The sequence below is a fragment of the Panthera onca genome, chromosome A3 (genome assembly GCF_046562875.1).
Source record: "Panthera onca isolate mPanOnc1 chromosome A3, mPanOnc1 haplotype 2, whole genome shotgun sequence".
In the NCBI taxonomy this organism is placed as follows: Eukaryota; Metazoa; Chordata; class Mammalia; order Carnivora; family Felidae; genus Panthera; species Panthera onca.
Window position 1 is genome coordinate 88,742,448 of NC_138341.1, and position 20,254 is coordinate 88,762,701.

Below are 20,254 nucleotides of genomic sequence, written 5' to 3' on the forward strand. Positions count from 1 at the left end.
GGCCTCTGCGCGCTCCCTGCGCACGTGCTCGCGGCCGGGGACGAGGAAGGTCCGGCGGAACCCGCTGGGGGCAGGGATTCGCGGGCAGGCCCAGGGCGCATGGAGGCGCCGCGGGGGCGGTGCGGCTCACCAGCTGTGCGGGGGAGCGCGCACGCTGCGCCCAGGCCTCCCCGGGGACCCGACCGGCCGCTCCCCGCACTTCCTGCCGCGGGGCTCCGGGCAGCGGGCGGTCACTCCGAGTGCAGTGCCCGCTGAGTGTCGTGCCTGGCGGTGTCCTGGACCCCCCGCGCGAGGCGGTGTAGACAAGCGGCGGGACAGGTGTAGCTCGCAGCCGCGGGCGCCGCGTTCCGAAGGACTGGGTGGGCTCGGCTGGAGGGGAGTTGGCTCCCGGGGCCCAGAACTCCGGTCTTTGCCGCGCAGGCCAGTCGGTGTGCTACTTTGTATCGCCGCGGCCGGAGCCTCGGGCCGCCAGTCGGGGTGAAGGAAGTCCTGGCGGAGCCCGGTTCCTCGGCGGCCGCCCAGGCGCGATCCTGATGCCCGCTGCCTGCGGCGGGCCCCGCTCCGGCCCCGGGACCTAGGCAGCTGCGCGCGGCCGCCGCCGGCGCCTCCCCCATGCTGCTCGGAGCGTCCTGGCTGTGCGCGTCCAAGGCGGCCGCCGCTGCTGCGCAGAGCGAGGGCGACGACGACAGGCCGGGTGAGCGGCGGCGGCGGCGGGCGGCGGCCACGGCCGCGGCGGCGGGTGAGGACATGGACGAGTCGTCGCTGCTGGACCTGCTGGAGTGCTCGGTGTGCCTGGAGCGGCTGGACACCACGGCCAAGGTGCTGCCGTGTCAGCACACCTTCTGCCGCCGCTGTCTGGAGAGCATCGTGTGCTCCCGCCACGAGCTGCGCTGCCCTGAGTGCCGCATCCTGGTCGGCTGCGGCGTGGACGAGCTGCCCGCCAACATCCTGCTGGTGCGCCTGCTGGACGGCATTCGCCAGCGGCCCCGCGCTGGTGCCAGCCCCGGCGGAAGCCCGCCCGCGCGCCCCGGCCCCGGCTCAGGGGCGACCTCCGCGCTTGCGGGCGGAGGGGGCAGCGCGGCGGGCAGCGCCCCGGGATCCCCGGTGTTTCTCTCTGCCGCGGCGGGCAGCGCCACCGCCAGCCTGCGTGAGCTGGCGACCGGCAGGAGTGCGCCCGTGGCAAAGGTGGGTATCTGCTTCGTGGTGTGGCGCCACAGTGTGTGTGGGGGGGGGGGGGGGAGGGGCCCGCGTGAGTATAGAGGGCAGTGATGAAGGGCAGGGGATACAAGAGGTGGCTTCACAGTGGACTTCGCCTTGCTCTTCTTTCTCCACCTTGTTTCCCTCCAGGGACTCTGTGAGTGTAACCCTTCAAGTCCTACTTGCCAACTCTTAGACACCCCCTCCCCCATCCTTCTCCCTCCCCTCTGGACCACTTGTCCGCACCAATGGTCCATCCATCCTCTCTCTTTGGAATCCCTTTTCGCACCACCTGCACTTGCTCTGTGACGGCATGCTGTCCTAGGGAACCTTGCCACCTGTTCATAAGTGGTGACACCTCATCCTCCCCCAGGGTGGGCACACCTTCCTGTCCCCTGCTAACCTTTAGTCCCTCCAGTCCCTCTGCTGGCAGGGTCTGTCTCCCCCCCCCCCCCTTAACTTTGCTGGGCCCTCCCATCTCCCCAGAAACAGTCTTCTTACCCTGGACCCCCAGACTGGCCCTCTGCACACCCTCTGCGGGCCCCTAAAGTTAGTGCTTAGTGGTTCCTGTGTTCTGGCCCTGCATGCCTGTCTGGCAAGGGGGGATTGGGCAGAGGGAATTGTGTGACGGGTTGGAGGAACATCAGTTACAAACTTCAGGTAATGGGAGGGAAGTTAACCTGGAAATGGAAGACATATTTGGCCCAGCCCTTCTTGGACTTGGTCTGTCGGAAACCCTGGTCCTCTCTTGGGCTCTTAGGCACAGTTGCATTCCCAGGTGGGACATTATTTGAGGTTTTATTTTTTTTCCGACTACATTGTACAGCATTTTTCACTGTTTCTATTTTAGTGAAAGATTTTATCTTGGGGCTTCAGTGATTTGGTTTCAGAAGCTACTTAGAAGGTGTCATTTCACACGCTCTGCTACTATTATTTTTATGGAGGCAGGAGGATAGCTATGGGATGCTGGTTTAAGTGAGAAGCAAGATATTCATGTTTTATATTTTCTTTAAATATAGAAAAATACCATTTAAAGGTAAAAAACCACATTGTTGATCTATTGCAATTATCATTCATTTTAGAAAACACAACCTTATTTCTCTACTTTTGACCATTTAAGAAGCTGGTGGCTCATAAGTCATTGAAATAATTCTTCCAATATATATGACGCCAGGAAACTAGGAGAATTCTAACCATCTGAATTAGTACTACAACATCTTTGAGGTTAGGAATTTAAGCCCTTGGATGTTGAGCTTTAGAGGTAAATGCCATACTTTGCCAAACTGTGTTTCTCCTATGGATCAGGAAGAATGGGCATTCAAGAATAGTCAAGGAATGTTTATACCTGGGATCACTGCTGGACAGTAGTTAAGTAGTTTTTCTTTGGTTTTAATTGTGATTAAATATAGTTATGAGTGTGCTTGTTCCACATTTTCAAACTTTTCCTTCCTGTCCTTGCTGTTTTCATCTAAGGTATTATAATGAAAGGTCTATTTGCAGAATGGGCGGGTTACCCTCCTCCTCCTCAGAGAACTAAATGATTTTTGGAATGATGTTTCTAGTTAAACACTAGGACATTTTTTGATGGGCCGATATTTACAGATGTCTTCCCAACTCATTTTTATGTGAACTGTGTTTGATCAGGAGGTTAGGAGGTAACTTCTGACATTTGAAAGGCCAGAGGCAGCTCCTGGAACTCTGTGGCATTTGTAGCATTAAAAAAATTGTCAAAGAGGTTGAGCTTATAACTTTCAGCAATGACAGTAACAGGGAGTTAATTTTTTGTTGGCTGGTTTTTGGGGGTTTTGGTGGACTTTATTTATAAGAATATGTAGTAATCAGACTGATGATGGCTTTCTGAGCTTCAGGAAACTTTAGAACACCGCATCTTTCTTTTTGTTGCATTAACTGAGTGTAATCCTCACCCCTTTCTTCACAGGCCCACGTCATAAGGACTAAGTTTGGGTTTCAGGAAGAGTCTGAATGAAATCCAGTCTTATATTTTATCATTTTCAGAGAATGGAGGTGGAGATCATAGTATCTTCTGGCTTTTTACCCACTGATGTTAAAGTCAATGGGAGTCTTCTTGGGCAGCCAGAAGTCCTGCATATAGTGTTTCACTTTAAACAACCCTATACATTTGGCAGGCAAAGACTTCAGCTAAAAATTACTTCCAAGTAGGCTTTTGGTACTTTACTGTCTATTGGGATTACTTTGACTCCTCATAGCAAGGCTAAATGCTGGATGTTGCTTAAGAGATGGACACTTAGGTTATTATTCAGCAAAGACCATATATGCCTTAGTAGCAGGCTGACTGTAAATAAAAGACAGTCTTCAAGTTTCCTAGTGAGAAGCTCCTCAAACCTTTTGGGCCAACTGGGATATGTAAACATTGTAGGTATGCAGATAAACAAATGTCTGCTTAAATTGTGTATTTACATACAGTTAGACGTTGAGAATACATCACGTATAAACTGGATTGATTCTTGTTTGGTTCTCCTTGGAGTTCATGAAACAATTTTCCACATTCTTCACCTGCATCTTTTTTGTCTGGGTTTTGGTTATCAGTAGGGTCACTTGGAATCCTCTAGCCTGGTTAGCAGAACCTCCTCGCTCTGCTTACACCTGAGCCATTTGAGATGAAGCATTTAGGAATCAGGTAGTTATGCTACCCCTGGACATTTTATACCAGGTTACAAGTACCCGCTGCCTAAGGTTAGGACTCACGGTTTCTTTATTTGCCTGTTGGGAAATACTTGTTATGTGTTGCTTCTTAAAGTGATCTTTTGAGAAGTCCTGTTTTAACAGAAGTGTCCAACTACTGCAATTGCTCAATGTGTGCTAAGTTTCTTGGCCTAACTTGTTTCTGCTTTGTATTTACAGTTGTGTGAGGTGACCCCTGTAATACCCCCAGTGAGCATTCATTCAGGTGTTTCAGGGAAACGTGTTTTCCTAAAAGGGTTTTGCAGTTCCAAATTGAGTAATTTAAAGAGTACTTTTTCATATGCTTTCATAAGAACCCAAATGTGAGACAATTACAATTTTTTGAGTGATTTCTTTTTGGGGGGACCCCCTTGCCTTATATTTGGGCACACACAGAATTTACTGTGGACCTATACTGTGCCAATCACCATTCCAGGTGAACCAGACCAGAATGGGCTCCCCCTTCTCTCTCTTTTTTTTTGATGGGGGAAAGGGAAAGGGAAAGGAGAGGGAGAAAGAGAGGATCTTAAGCATGCTCCATGCCCAGTGGGCGGAACCTGATGTGGGGCTTGTTGTAGGGCTCTACTGTGGGGCTTGATCTCATGACTATGAGATCATGACTTGAACAGAAATCAAGAGTCAGTTGCTTAACCGACTGAGCCACCCAGGTGCCCTGAGCATGGGCTCTTTTTACAGAGCTGACATGAAGGGATTAGAAACCAGTCTGCCCTCTGCTCTCAGGAGGGTCCTGAGGGCACTGGATCAGTATTGAGCACAACTCTATGAAGGTGAAGAGGAAGAGCATTTTCACAAATTAGAGAACTGTAGAAAATTTGGGTAATGCTTTTGATGATATAAAACATAGGCGTTAGGAGCTGATTTGTCTGTATTGTATATCTTGAAGTACTTCGGGATATGTTTAAATTGGAATTCTGTATCTCTCAGCCAGTGTGACTGAGACCCTGTAGTGGGAAAAGCCTAATAAACTGGAGAATCATACAAGTGATATCTATTAAACATTTTATTTTAAAAACATATATATGTGTTCATCATTTTTTGGATGCAGGGCTAAGGACTTGTCTTTGAGTTCTGAGATGACTTAAACCATAGCCACAGTTTACTTTTTGTTATTTTCAAATGGAGAACAAAGAGACTTTCTAAGAATTCTGAGTGGAGCACCTTCTAGATTTTAAGTAATTCCCACTTAATGTTGTATGGTTTAGTTTACGCCCAATTTGACGATTTTAAAGTGGTCCGTCTTTGGTGAGTGTTTCCGAGTCACTGTGTTTTTCCAAGCAGTGACTTCCTTTGTGCAAAACGTCTTTTGTTTGTATAACATTTTGTTATCAGTACACTTGCATAAACATGGTTAGGACTCAAGACCATGAATTCCAGGTAAGCACAAACCTCCCTGGGCAAGAGTGAGGGCCTGGACCAGCAGGGGGCCAAGCTGAGCCTTCCAAGGAGTTGGGTGCCTTTGGCCGTCCTATGGAGGAGATGGGGAGTTAACCAGTCCAGCTGGTCAGCTCTCTGGAGGCCAATTCAGAGAGTGTCTGTGGTATCTGGAAGCAAGTCAGCGTGTTCTTTAGTCGTTAACATTTGGGCAGCTTATGCTTGAGATTTTCTATTTGAACAATTACTGAGTGCCTACCATGTGCTGGGCACTTTGGCATATGTCATTTATAGAAAGTTCTCCATAATCCTGTGAGGTGTGGTGGGTGGCATAATTAACCAAGAGGGATTGATATATGGGCAAAATGGCCAAGTCAGAGAGCCAGGAAGTGTTGGATTCAGGGTACGTTCTCAGGCTCCATTCCTTTCTGTTCTGCTCGGCTGTATCATTGGGCTTTTGTTGTTTGGTCTTGGAAGTAATAAGGATTCCAGAGGAAAAGTCTCAGTGCCTGGAGGCCCTCACAAAAAAGCCAGACAGCTCACAGGACAGCAGACAAGTGGTTGACTTGTGGTCCCCGTGGTGACAAGTGCAGACACCAGCCTTTGGAGACATGACAGATGAGTCACAGTGAAGTCCTTTTCGGGCCTGTTTTCAGCAGGCTGCTGGGTGTGGAAACAGCACCCCTGAGACTTACAGCAGTGTTGTGTTTCAGTTTGTGGCCAGTTAGTGAATATTCTAAAGTTACCATTCATTGAGTACCTGCTGTGTGCCAGGCGTTCACTGAGTGTCTGCATTCCTGGGGTTGAGTCAGGCGATTGAAGTGCATCTCACCTGTTCTGTACTAGAGCTCGGCGAGGTAGCCAGTTACAGAGATGGGGAAGCAGAAGTGCCAAGATTTCCTTGCTCAGAGACACACAGTGAATGGGAGCATACTAGAAAGGTGAGCTTTGGACTGACGGGCTAACCGTCATGGTTAGAGGAGTCCTCTGGCTCTGTAACAGGCCCAGTTAATTAGAGACCATGGTCTCAAACTTAAGTAGCACTCACTTCTTAGATCCATCTGCTGCCTAGCTGCAAATGCTCTTCCAGTTTGAGGCTGTCATCTTATAAACCCAGGCTCTGGGTCTTATGGGCAGTTAGCAGGAACTGTGCAGAGTGGTGTGTGGTCCTGAGGAAAGAACATCATATCAGAACATCACAGACAGCCCTATATAAATGACATAAACAGTAAATCTGGAATCTGAGTGGTTTGTAATGGCCATCTGGGTGGCTCTGTTCTCTCCTTAGGGATGCAGAATCATCCATCCTTCTGCTCTGCCGCCATGTTGGTCCCATCCCAGCACTTTCCCCTCTCTGCAAACTGGGTCTCAAGATAGTTGCAATGGCCTCAGGCATCATATCCCCATGACAAGACTTAGTAACATAAAGGAGGGTTTCTTCCCCTTATGTTTGCTCTAGACCACTCTCACACACTTCCAGCATTGCATCCCGGGCTGGTGCCTTGGTCAGCCACAGCTCAGCCAGGAGCATGGCACACAGGATCAGCTTCCCCTCCTGGGACTGAGGCCCACTGCATTCCCTGTGCATGTGGCTGCAGACAGGGCAGATCCCTGGGCTTCATGGAGTCCTGTGAGGAAGAAGGACAGGGGTAGAGCACAGGGGTGGGGAGCCCTGGCACAGGTGGATTTATCCTGCGTTCCTCACTTTCTCACCATGTGCCTCTGGGCAAAGGTTTAGCTTTTCTGAGCCTTCTTATTACTGAGAGGATCCTGTCTGCTTTATCAGATAAATAAGATGATGTGCCTGCAGTGCCTAGCACACATAATTGGCTGTCATTTCAGTGCCTGCTACTGATACAAAAACCTTAAACTTATGTATCACCAATGAGGCACACTTCACAGGGCCCACTTCCTGCTAATAGATTCTTTTTATATGGTATCCTAAGTGTGTGTGTGTGTGTGTGTGTGTGTGTGTGTGTGTGTGTGTGTCTAATATGATGCTATGCCTTCAGATTCAAAGTTGGCCTGTCACCGTGACTGGATTGTTGAGCATTGGTGGGCGTCTAAGCCAAGTGCTTGAATCTGTTTGTTTCACCTTTTAAATTGCTTCTAAGTTTTATCTTTGTTATCACAGGTAGTGTTCCTGATCCTTACAAGCTTCATTAAAGTGAAAAGAAGAAAAAACCCAAACTATAATCTGTTTTAGGAAAGGTGGCAGGGGAGAATAATCCCACCCAGTTGCAGATATAGCTGGTTGGCAGGCTCTCCTGAAAACCGAGCACACCTCCTTAATCTGTAGGACACAATAGCTTGTCTACAACTGCCTGGAATTAGGCTGCTCGGTGCGGTTGAGCTGAGCAGAATTATATCCAGTTGTTCCTTCGTTCCGGCTGTTGAGAGCCTGCTTGCTTGCCGGAGCATGACGAAATCGGGTCTCAATTATGCACTTGTTTCAAGTGTGTATTTCAGTTCAATCTGTATTTAATCTCGATTTTTTGCAGTTAACACGCTCTTTTTAGAGGTACCTTTCTGAAAGAAAACATCGGCAAGATTTAGTTAGGGGGAAATGCTCTCTATAGCACCAGTCTTCAGAGGCCAAGGTCAGTTTTTATCAGATTTGCCTTGCTCGGAAGATCTTCGTATTTGATGAATTAGAAATGCATGCTCGATGGGTATCCTATTGGAATTCTAATTAACCTTAAAAGAATAAGGTGTCAAGCTGAAGGTGTTGGCAATGGTGAATGGTTTAAACATTGTGCTAGCACGCTACCGTGTGGGGCTCCCTTTTCCCACTGAGTGGAACTTAGAATAAAAAAGCATATAAAGTAGTAGCACAATTTGGATTCTGCTCACAGATGGCTGCCTTTTTGGGCCCTTGATGGCTTATGGGTATTTAGAGATGCAGTTGCCCTTTGGGAGACCTGAAAGAGCATCTGAGAGGAGTTGCTTTGGTGGGTTGTTTCGCTCCTCTGGCACACATGTTTACGTTGTTAACGGATACGATGGTTATCTGCAAACAGGAAGATATTATGATATTTGCATTTCTGCTTAATGGAATGTGTGCGTAATGCTCATGTGAATTTATATGGGTTTAAATGAATTAGGATTTGCTACAGGAATTCAGGTCAATAGAAGTGGTGAGAGATTTTAAGAACACACTGGCACCAGGAGCAGATGTAACTGTTCTGGAGCCCAGAGCTTGTTCTCAACAGTGCTCAGATGGAAGGAGGCCTCCAGCGGCACTGGGGGTTCGTGGCAAGGCTGTCACAGTAGTTCAAGAAATAGGAGAATGTGCATTCTCTCCCCCATTACTGAACACTTTTTTGAGCACCTACTATGTACCAGGCACTACAGTAATACTTGGGGTAAAAAACTGTATTGATGGTCAGAAAGTTGCACAGAATTTGCTTTCATCTCACCAGCAAATGGAACACCAAGCTCATTTTCAAAACAGCACAGGAACCTTGGCACCAACAGCTACTGTGCCTTCTTAGATGGATAAACCCCCAAGACTGCAGCACCACCTTATCCCTAATGGTTGAGAAATTTCTAAGAAATATTTACTGTTTATGGATAAACCATTGGATTCCTTAACTCTTTATAATTGTACTTTGAATTCTGCATAACTGAAAAACCACACCTATTTCCCCTTCCCAAGAGTGGCAAAAGGTAACTAAAGCCAGATGTGTTTGTGCGAGATGAAGTGTGCAGGGCATCAAGAATGGCACAGGCACACAGCCTTTGCTAAGTCACATCACCTTAAAACAGATAACTAGTGAGACTCCCTTTATTTACTAACTTCATGATGCCTGTGGGTTAATTTTGTCACTAGCAGTGATTGTATGGACCAAGTTTGTAGTCTACAGATGTGCAGAATGAAAGGTAGATGCTTCCAAAGAAGAGACAGCTCTTCTTTTGCTGAGAAGCAGTGGCCTTGTGCCTTCTGTGGCTGCATTTTGTATTTTATGGTTCTTATAGATTTGGAAATTTATCTGGAGTTGCCATCTGACAAATTAAGCTTTGGCGTATGCTCTGTGAAGCAGTTTTCCTGGAGTTAACATCTCGAATGAGGTGACAGAGCTTGGATTCTGAGGAGGACTTGTACCCCTGTGGTCGGACCTTACCAGGGGGGACACAACTTCAGATATCAGTAGGCTGTTTTTTTTTTTTTTTTTTTTTTACACGACCTTGTAAGATGGATATAACCTTTAATTTTTTTTTTTTTCAACGTTTTTTTTTTTATTTATTTTTGGGACAGAGAGAGACAGAGCATGAACGGGGGAGGGGCAGAGAGAGAGGGAGACACAGAATCGGAAACAGGCTCCAGGCTCCGAGCCATCAGCCCAGAGCCTGACGCGGGGCTCGAACCCACGGACTGTGAGATCATGACCTGGCTGAAGTCGGACGCTTAACCGACTGTGCCACCCAGGCACCCCATCAGTAGGCTGTTTGACAGTGGATTGAAACTCTTCAGTTTTGTACGGAGCCCTTCACCAGAGACAGCGGGCCCCTTCCTGGACACGTGACCCTGGAGCTGATGAGGGGCTAGGCAGCAGGGGCAGCACCATCCGTGTTGGATGTATGTGATGTGCATTCATGGGCTGATGGAAGCTGTTTGTTTCAAATACGGTGGCTCCGAAGAAACAGAGTACTTTATTGACCAGAGGTAGTGACCCATACAATGTTAAAACTCAGATGACAAGGCAGAGGTAAAGAGTACAGGCTGGAGGAAGGCTTTCCATTTAAAGCCGGGCCAGGCCTCCCCACTGCTGCCCTTCCAGTACAGTGTCCTCTCTAAGGGCCCCGAGCCAATGTGCGTGATGCATGATGCTCTGTCCCGGCATCAGCCACTGCTGCCTATTTCAATTTGTTCCTTGTGAACCACTGTTCTGTTCAAGGTCCTTTTCCATACTGACGTTCTTCCATTTTCCACAAATTTCAGCAATTTCTTGCAAGTTAAAAAATTTGTCTTAGGGGCGCCTGGGTGGCGCAGTCGGTTAAGCGTCCGACTTCAGCCAGGTCACGATCTCGCGGTCTGTGAGTTCGAGCCCCGCGTCGGGCTCTGGGCTGATGGCTCAGAGCCTGGAGCCTGTTTCTGATTCTGTGTCTCCCTCTCTCTCTGCCCCTCCCCCGTTCATGCTCTGTCTCTCTCTGTCCCAAAAATAAATAAAAAAAAAAACGTTGAAAAAAAAAATTAAAAAAAAAAAAATTTGTCTTAATTTAAATGTTGTGGGACATAGAATTTTGTTTATTGTTCCAGAAAAAGGCATATGCACTGTACATGGGGTTAATAGCCTGTCCGTGAAGTGTGGTTGATATTAATTGTAGCATTTTCTCTGTGTCTCCAAGCTAATCAGTGAATCAGATTTGACCACCCAGTGCCTATAGTCTGGCCCCTGGTGTACCAGTTTCCCACCTAATGCCTTATTTGTTGTAACAACCTCATGGGCTTAGAAACCTTTTCTTACATAACTCTGAGCTGTCTATCTGAGGTTTTTTACAAACTGAACAACCCCTAAAATAGCCCTGACAGCCAGGCCCTCTGTGGGTGGTCCTGGGGGCCAAGGGGACTTCAAATGCCCCCTGCCCAGAGGAAACTGGGGAATCGGGTGGCTTCTGGGTTGGTGTGGGCAGCTTACATGTCCATATGGTAGGGATTGCTGTATGCGAGGTGGTGATCCAGGTCTCAGACAACTTCATCCGGGTGAAAAGCTGTCCATCAGCAATCCAACCTACTGAAGCCCAAACCTCTGCACACCCTATCTTTTGTCTCTTCCATATATTTTCTGATTCCATTTTTATTTCCTCAAGCTGTTTTCAGTGTTCTTTCTTCACTGTTCCTTTCTGTGGGCTGCGTGTTTTCCTGACAATTACTGCTTTGTTGGCCCTTTAAAGTTTGGATCATCTGGCTTCCCAGAGGCAACAGTTAGTCATGGTGTCTCTGTTCCTCTTCCTCTGGCTTTGTTAGTGATTAACAGGTTCTCCTCAACACTGAAATGGCTCAAAGGTGGGACATGAATGCCTTGCAGCCTTTGGCACTTGCCTTCCTTCCTGAATGCTTGGGACCAGACGTGGATCTGATCCTCGGGCTGCAGACATCACCAGTGTGCATCCTGGCAGGTTCTTTACAGGTGCATACAGAAACCTGCTGTGGATTTAGGGTGCTGGTCCCAGGAACATTTGGGGATGTCTGTGCATCTTGGGAGGAGGGTTAGGCTTCTAAGTCAGCATCTCTCCAGAGACAGCAAAATGCTCATTTGCTCAGCTCTGGGGAATGGGACTCCTGAAAGCATCCGTGGGAGGTCAGACCTGGAGAGAGAGAGAGGAGAGTTCACAGGGGCCATGCAGGCCGAGAGGAGACATCCAGAGCAGTTGTTGCAGCTCAGCAAGGTAGGAGCTCCTCTTCTTCTGTGCCTTCTGTGCCTCCGGGCCACTATGGCTCTCAGGTGTGCTCATGCTGAGGACAAGGGTGTCCTGTTCTGTGTAGGGTTGGTGCCTGGGAACGAGGACACCTTCTTTTTGATTGCTTCACCATCACATGGTGTTCGGTTGGCAGCAGTTTTGCCTCTGGATGAACAGACACATTTTGGTGTCCACAGTGGGGAATGTTCCTGGCCATGCTCTGTGGGACACACCCAACGAGGTCATGCCACCCTGAGAGGTGGCCTCATGTAGCGGGCTGGAAGCTTCTCTCTTTGAGACTCCCAAAGTAGCACGCACATACCTTCCCTGCTTTTACCTGGAAAAGCCACATGGGAAACTTTCTCTGCCTTGTCACCTCTGCCTCCTGGGCCCTGCTAGGTCTTTCTTGAGTTCCTGGGGTTTCTCAGATGTGTTCCCTAAGGGCACCTCTGGTGTCTTGCTCTGGCCTCCTATAGGGTCCCCACCCCACTGCTGCCTCGTGGGAAAGCTGCTGCTTGCTAGGTGGTATATTCCAGCCCACTGTGCTGAATTGCCAGCCTGTTCCAAGTCCCCTCTGGGTGGACTCTTGTACCTTCAGACTCGGTAACCTGTGTATCCCTATTTCTTTGCTAGCTGCCCCCTTCCCTTCCACACCCTTCCTGCTGTGTGCTTTCCAACAACAGGTGTTTATCTGAGGTCTTGTGTTATCTTCTTAAAAACTTACATGAATGTTATTCTAGAATATGCTTCCTCTGATTTTCATATAAAACCATGGAGTTTTCTCCTCAGGCTTAGAATCAAATGGGTTTCCTGTGACCTTTACAGCCCTGGCCCACCCCAGCTGGCTCCATGGGTTCTGCAGCTCGTCAGACACAGCTGTGGGGGGCTGGATGCCACTGAGCAGAGTGGAGTGTACTGGCTTACCACAGCAGGAGAGGGCTGCCGCACAAAGGGCTTCTCTGAAGATGAGTAGGCAGTCTCTCCCATCACCTGACTGACAGTGGTGTCCCCTGAAGGAGGGTTTAGATGTGACTTTTGTTGTGGGCTTGTCCCATTTTCAGAAGCCCTCCTTCCTTTTGTGTGTGAAGAGCTGTCTTTGTCCTCGTTACACCACATGGAACGTGGCCTTCATTCTGGAGTGTGGTCTGGCTACAGTTTATTTTCCAATAGTTGGTGTTTGGCCTTACCTGAGAAGTAATCGTGGATCGTTGCTGAGTGAAGGACATGCCGTGGCTTGTCAGCAACTGTGAGGGAAAGGTGGCTGTCATTTGGGAATGTTTTCACTTTATAGATGTAAGTGGGAAATCTTCTGTCAGGTTGAGGAATTTTCAAGCGTGTCTGTTTTCAAGCTGACAATTGTCATGTTGTCAGATGCAGCAAGGAGGTGTTACAATGGAGTGTCGAGGACTCAGAGGTGGCATCCTGGCTGGTGGAGGATGGCCTGGTATGGCAGAGCAGGAGAAAGTGCCACAGGAGTGGTCATGTTCTTGGTGGGGACACAGGGGTGGGGGGGGGGGGCACACCATGATGGCTGCAGAATGTCCCAGGCAGTGCTTGGTGGTGATGTTGATGTTTATTTTAGTGATTCCTTCTATGACGTCAAGGTGTCCACTAAAAACAAATGGGCAGTTAGAAGGAGTCTTATTTGGAAACAAATTTAAATCAAAAGTGAGTCAACTTAAAGAACCTCATTAAGTAAATATTGTGACAATGAGGCATGGATGACTGTAGTTTGGATAAAAACTGCCTCAAGTCACAGAATAAGCAGACTTTGTTTTCCTGGAGCATCTTGATGTTTACCTTTTCCACCCCTAGTTTTCTCTGAGTCTCTGGGGCCCGGGCAGCAGATTTATAAGATGGAGAAGGTTGGGTGAGGTGAATATGGGAGACAGGGACCGCATTTGATGCTTGGAAGCCAACTTTTGGAAAGATAGTTTAAAATTGTTTTTCAACTCAAATAGCAAGTGTGACCAGCTTAGTCTTTGGGGTTTATTTTGGGCTGAAATATAAATGGGGCAGGGAGGGTTAAGAGTGCCATGTGTCCCTGGGATCCTCATGCTTGCTGAGCTGGGGGTCCAAGCTGGGCCATCTTTATGCCCATCTGCTGCGTGTGGCACCTACCTGGCACAGAGTCCTCTCCATGCCCATTTGAACCACTCAGGCACCACACTGGTACCCAAATTTGGCAAAGTGTGACCATAGGAGAAAGTGACACAGGATTCAGAACCAAGAGATACGCAGGGTAAAGGAAATGGTCAAAATAGGCTCTCCTACCATCCTTATTCCTGGAGCTGCAGGGCTCACCTCAGGGCAGACAGCTCTCTGCACTCTGGTTCTCAGTCTCAGACTCACAGGTCACACTCTGGGTTCATGGCAGGACTGTCTGAGTAAGCTCATGATGGATGCTGAGCCCAGAGGGCCTGACCTAGTATTGTTGTCTTATAGGGGTTGGGATCCTTTTTGATTTGCCTTAATCAGCTCTGTCTGGGTCACCAAGTTTTGTCATTACTTTCTCAGAAGGCACAGTTAACTTCATTTCTGCTTCTCAGAGGGCACCAAACCCAGCTCCTCTTACACTGGGCCAGCTCCCTTGTGGCATACTCCCTGCTGCTGCTCTTGCCAGTCTGCTTGTGCCTGTGGCTGAAATAACTATCCCTACATGCTGTTTTGTCATCATAGGTCCCTTGACTCTTCCTTGGGGCCAGGTTCTAGGTCCTGTGGTCTTATTTCTGCCTGACCCACAGCTCCATGGCCCTGTAGCCCATGCCTGCTCTCTCATCTGTGCACAGCCAGGTCTCTTCTCCCATTTTCTCTGTGCTTACACAAGACTCAGCACCTTCTTTGTCATTGATTGAAGGTAGTCCATCCCTGAAGGACCGACACCCCTTCCTCCATCCTTCTCCTTTGGACACTATGGAGAAGCCTGTCATCACATTGTCCGTGTATGCTTCCTTATGTGTCTTCTCCCTACCATGATGTTCTGGGGGCTGTCCTATGCTACTCCTCTTCATCTCCCTGGTGCTGACCACACGTTACTGAGGGACCCTTTGCACTTCTCCAAGCCACATTTTTCTATGTTCTCATTGCATGTCCAGAGCTCTTCTAGAATTTATTCTCTGGTTATTTTTTAGGTCTTGAGTTTTTTCACCCATGCAGGTGTTCATCAGGGTTCATCATAATTTGATCAGGGTCAGGACCACATCTTGCATTGAGTCTGAACCCCCTGTGTAGGAGCGGGACTTCAGTAGTGGTCTTGGTGTTGGGTCGTTGGTTCTTGTGTGGTACTAGATGGCAATGCTTCTGAAAGAAAAGCCATGAAAGAATAGAGGAGCTGTGGAGGGCTGCATAGGGCCATGGGCAGGCCTGGAGCCTTGGGACCCAGGTGTCTGGACTCGTTCTCCTCCCCACATATCTTAGCAGCATGCTGGTGAACCAGCGATTGGGCATGTGATATGACCCATGTGCTGCAGGGTCCTCATCTGTATGGTGGGGACCAAGAAGAGCATCTAGCACCTCGAAGGACTGTAAGCTGAATGAGTTCATACCTGAAACATTTGAAGACAAGGACTAGCGGTATGGTAGGAATTTAATAAATGTGGGCTGTCATTACTATTAGTATTCTTGAGCTTTGAGTTTTCATAATAAAAAGTGATAGAATGGATGAATCCCCAACAAAGTTGGGCTGGGACCCTAAGGAAGGACATGGGGGGCATGGGTTGGGGGACACTGCAGAGTCTACATTTGTGTCTCTTTTCTGCAATCCTTTCTTTCCAAAATTTTAGATAACCCTTTTGTCTAGTTCTGGATTATCCACCAGTGTCAGACATTTTAGGGTGTTCAAGGTAAAGTAGTGTTCTTGTTAGCTGCCATTTCTCACATTCCCACCACCACCACCACCTGGATGCTCCCACAGCCACCAGCCCCTGGGAAGGGGGATCCAGAGGCCATGCTCATGCAGAGGAGTTGGTGGCTGCAGGGCAGAAGATGGGTCCTGCTGTGTGCTTAGCCTCTGACGTCTGTCTGCCCTGGACAAGCCATGCATGTCTCCATAGGAGCTTCACTGTGGCCTTTTGAGGGTCACACGTTGGCTGGTAGCCTTTCTAAGTGAGTAGGAGACCCAGCATTTCCCTCCCTGTCTCTCAGGAGGTCTTGGGGGGCTGTGTCTTCTCTCAAGCCTTCTATGGCTCAGGGCCTCTGCTGCCACAGAATTAATTCACTTCCCACGGTCCTGCTGGATGCTCTGTGGAGAATCTCCCGAAAGGCATTGACCCAAGGGTTTATTGAGGATAATGGGCACTGAGAGGCTTCATGAAACCTCACTGCCAGCCCCATCATGCAGAGCAGCCTTCTGTGTTTACAGTCCTTGATGCCACCATCCTCCCTGTCAGAGCTTCCCTGATCCCTCTGCCATCCTCCGTGTTCCAGAGAGCCCTCTGCCCTGCCTGCTCCCCACCTTCCCCTCCAGTCTCAATGGCCTGTTAGTAAGCCCTGCTAGTGGTTAATGCTTTATCTCCTCTCCTCTTGGTGCCTTCCCTGGGGCCTCACCTCCAATTCAATGGCCTCTGGGGCTTTCTCCTCAGCAAAAACTCTTCCCTCCCTCACAGCTATTCAGACAAGCTCTTCCCCTCTCTGTCTCTATTCCTTCTCCCCTGCCCCCAGCCTCCATAACCCTGGAGTGAGTCACAGAATGAGTTTTCTTTTTCTTCTAAGGAGAGAGATGTTGGCTGGCACCTTCCTAGAGGTGCCTGGGAGCAATGGCAAGAATACTTGTTTCTTGGAATCACAACTGCCAGTGGCTACTGGGAGTTTGTTAGAAGGGATTAAACATGGGGAGACTGTGCTGCGCACTCTGAGAGTATATCGGCATGACCCGAACACCTCTCAGGCCAATATTGGATCTGTGCATTGACAAGCAGCCTCACTGTCACTAGGGCCAAGTGAAGGCAGTTCCTGAATGGCCACTTCCATGTGCTGTTGGCACAGTACACACACACTAGATCTGTGTGTATTTATTGTTTCCATCTGCTGCTTGGTCAACAAGTCTGATAAGAAGCCAACACTTAAATGAATTATCTCAGAGCACTAAATGGGATTCTAAACATAGTGTTATAAATGGTCCATGAAAAGATGCCTCCTCAATTATTCAAAAGGGACACATCAAGGTCTCATGGCTTGTCATTGATTCCAGGTCTTTCAAAATGATTTATTTGTTAATTGTCTATCAAGTGACCTTTCTAGTTCTATTTTTTTTTTTTTTTTTTTTTTTTTTTTTTTTTTTTTGCTTCTGGGTGTTAGGGCACTTGGTTTAGTAATTTGGGTCTTTCTTGTAAGTATGCAGAAGTTAATCACCAGCTGTTTAGGTAAAATGTCTGAAACTTGAGCCAGACCTGTTCATTTTTTACTCGATAACTAATACATGTTAACATACATGAATACATGTATATATACATGTGTAAACGTTAACATATAAAAACTGTACATACAGAGCCTAAATGTCCATCAACTGACAAATGGGTAAAGAAATTGTGGTTTATATACACAATGGAATACTACGTGGCAATGAGAAAGAATGAAATATGGCCTTTTGTAGCAACATGGATGGAACTGGAGAGTGTTATGCTAAATGAAATAAGTCATACAGAGAAAGTCATACAGAGAAAACATATGTTTTCACTCTTAGGTGGATCCTGAGAAACTTAACATAAGTCCATGGGGGAGGGGAAGAAAAAAAAATGGTTAGAGAGGGAGAGAGCCAAAGCATAAGAGACTCTTAAAAACTGAGAACAAACTGAGGGTAGATGGGGGGTGGGAGGGAGAGGAGGGTGGGTGATGGGTATTGAAGGAGGGCACCTTTTGGGATGAGCACTGGGTGTTGTATGGAAACCAATTTGACAATAAATTTCATATTAAAAAAATAAAAACGGTGCATACACATTTATACTTTTTTAAAAATTATGCATTTAAAATTATTAATTTGATTGGCAATTCATCCCTTTGAATGAAAGTTTGGGACTAGCTGACTTCTGATCTTTAGGTTTGCTTAAGATCACTTGGCCCCTCAAAATATATTGTATAATGAAAAAGGTCATTTGGATGGATTGTCGTTGGTGACTGTGGGAGTCAGGGTGAGGAAAGCGCCCCTACATGCTGTGTGTCCTAGCCAGGTCTTGTTGTGTGTGTCTTCTCCTGGCCTCCCGTTGTGTGTGGCCACTGAGGGTGGGATCCTGCATCTGCCACCTGCTTGCTGTAGGACTTAGGCACAATGCTTACCTTGAAGAGTACCCATTTCTCTTCTGTTCGTGCCCCTGTGTAGAGTGTGCATGGGGTGGACAGGGAGGTGTGTCTGTGCCCAGGGTGAGGTCAGAGCACCATCAGTGGTCATAGTGTTACTGTGCCAGAACTCACTAGGAAGCCAATATAGTGTGAGTTCCTTCTGGGATAGTTTTGTCTTTTGGACAAATTGATAAGATGCTATGGCTCAATCTGTGTATAAATTTGTGCACGTGCAGGCTGGTACGTTTGAAAAATGAAAGAGGGGTTGAATAGTTGGCTCTGGGGAATATGATTGCTGACTGGGGCCATTCTGATGAGTAATAGACCCCATTAGATCACAGTAAAATACTCGATGATGTATAATTAAAGATGGCATTAGTCAGGCAGAAACCACAATATTTAAAGATGTGAAAGGGATAATTTTCTAATGCTGAAAAGTACATTCATGACTTAAGAAGAGCATAATGTGGATGTATTCGAATCATGAAGTTACTAAGACTTGGTTATAGACAGGCTGCTTGTTTGTCAGGACAGCTGGTATCTCAAATACTTGTTACAGTGACCATAGTGTTAAAAAAAAGTGAGTTAATAGCTTGTGGAATAGTTCTGATTGGTGATTTTAGCAAAAGAAAAAGTTCTGGTTTTTGTTCTTAGTGGTATAGGCAGAGCCCGTGTAAGCTTTGGGTTTGAGCTTCCTCCTTCTCTCCTTTCTCTCATTTACTCATTTGTTCTTTTCTTAATCCAAAAACTTTGCTGGGGCATCACGCACAGGCCAGACACTGGGCCTCACAGGCTCTGGGGAGAGCAGCAAGCCCAGCCAAGCTCTACCTGTGGAGCTCACACTGCAGTGAACAGAAGACACGGGAAAGTGTGACCTGACATGGGAGTAGCAGCACCCACCTTACTTTATGTAAACTCCTCTAGTCAGACTTTTCGAATATCCTCGGGTCCTGCAGGGATCGATGCTCTTAGCACAGATCCTTTGGCTCTGAGCTGAGATGTTTCTGGCTTGGCTTTGGCTCCTTCACTTCCTTTAATCAAGAGTCAAGTGTCTGGCAGACAACTTCAGTTATTAATAACGCTACTATTAATATTCATATTGAAAGTCATTTGCACTTCTAAACCGCTTTGCATCTCAAAGGTTACCGCAGTATTTCATAAACCACAAATGAATGTCTTCAAATGAAGGCAGGGGCCTCTCCCACAGTGAGAGGACAACCAGCGTGTCGGGGCATAGGGAGAGGAGAAGCCACAGGTGAACTCATTTGTTCAAATGAGCAAGTGCTGATAAGCCACTCAGTGCCTATCTCTGTGCCAGGTGTGCTCCTTGGCCTGTGTTCCTGTCCTCTGCAGTCTGGTGGGCGGAGGACTGTACAGCATGTCACAGGTTCCATGTGGCACCTGTGTATGTTGGGCACAGTTCCACATGCTGGTGACATCACAGACAGCAAGACAAAGTCTCTGACCCCCTGATCTTCCAATTGGTTGGTGTTATGGGAGCGCTATCCAGGGACTGACTAAAATGCTAATTGAAAAATCTCAGATACAGTGGAGATGTTTGGTAATGCAGGTATTCCTGTACTCTAATTGGATTAACTTAGATTTAACAAAATCATAAGTTCTCTTTGCAGTTGATAGATGGTTTTGTAAAATCCCATTGGAAGATTGAAACAATCCTTTAAAAAATACTGCAGCTGTGTTCCTTTGTCGATCCAGTAGTTCTCGATTTGGGCTACGTGTTGAAATCCCTTGGGGAACTTGCCCAAACACTGAAGTGTGGGCCCAGCCCAGACATCCTGATATGATTGGTCTGGGCACAGCCTGCATCAGTTTGGCTTGTCAAAGGTCCCCAGATGATGCTGATGTCAGGGGTTGATCAGTACCGGTCTAAACCACAGAAGGCCTGGAAAAGTTTCCTGGAAGGCCATTCCCAACCTACAGAGAAGTGTAAAAGACTGTAAGAACAAAGAACTGGAGAATCCTGCCAGATCTGTGCTGTAAGGATGAGCAGTTGGACCAGGCCAGGTGAAAAGGGAGGAAGAGTGTTCCAGCAGAGGGAACAGCAGGCATGGTGGCCTAGAGTCCTAAGGTGGTTGGAGCAAATGGGGAACTGAAAGGAAGTGGTTGGGGGCACAGTGGGGTCATGGGATCAGCTTGAGATAAGGTTGGAGGTGAATGTGGAAGCCCATGCTGGGGATTTTGGTCTTGACATGATGGCAATTGGAGCCATTTTACTTATGAGCCTAGCATTCTTCTGCTCATTAATTCACTTAAAAAGTGATTCTTT

The 20,254-nt window shown here is 47.7% G+C and overlaps 1 protein-coding gene across 1 annotated transcript in view; it reads left to right on the forward strand.

Annotated features, from left to right (window-relative positions):
- Positions 1 to 403: 403 nt before the first annotated feature.
- Positions 404 to 20,254, forward strand: part of SH3RF3 (SH3 domain containing ring finger 3) — a 373,186-nt gene continuing 353,335 nt past the window's right edge. Inside the window, exon 1 of the mRNA XM_078444321.2 lies at positions 404 to 1,185. Coding sequence (XP_078300447.2) covers positions 613 to 1,185 — 573 coding nt within the window. The 5' untranslated portion in view covers positions 404 to 612. The remainder of the gene's footprint in view (positions 1,186 to 20,254) is intronic.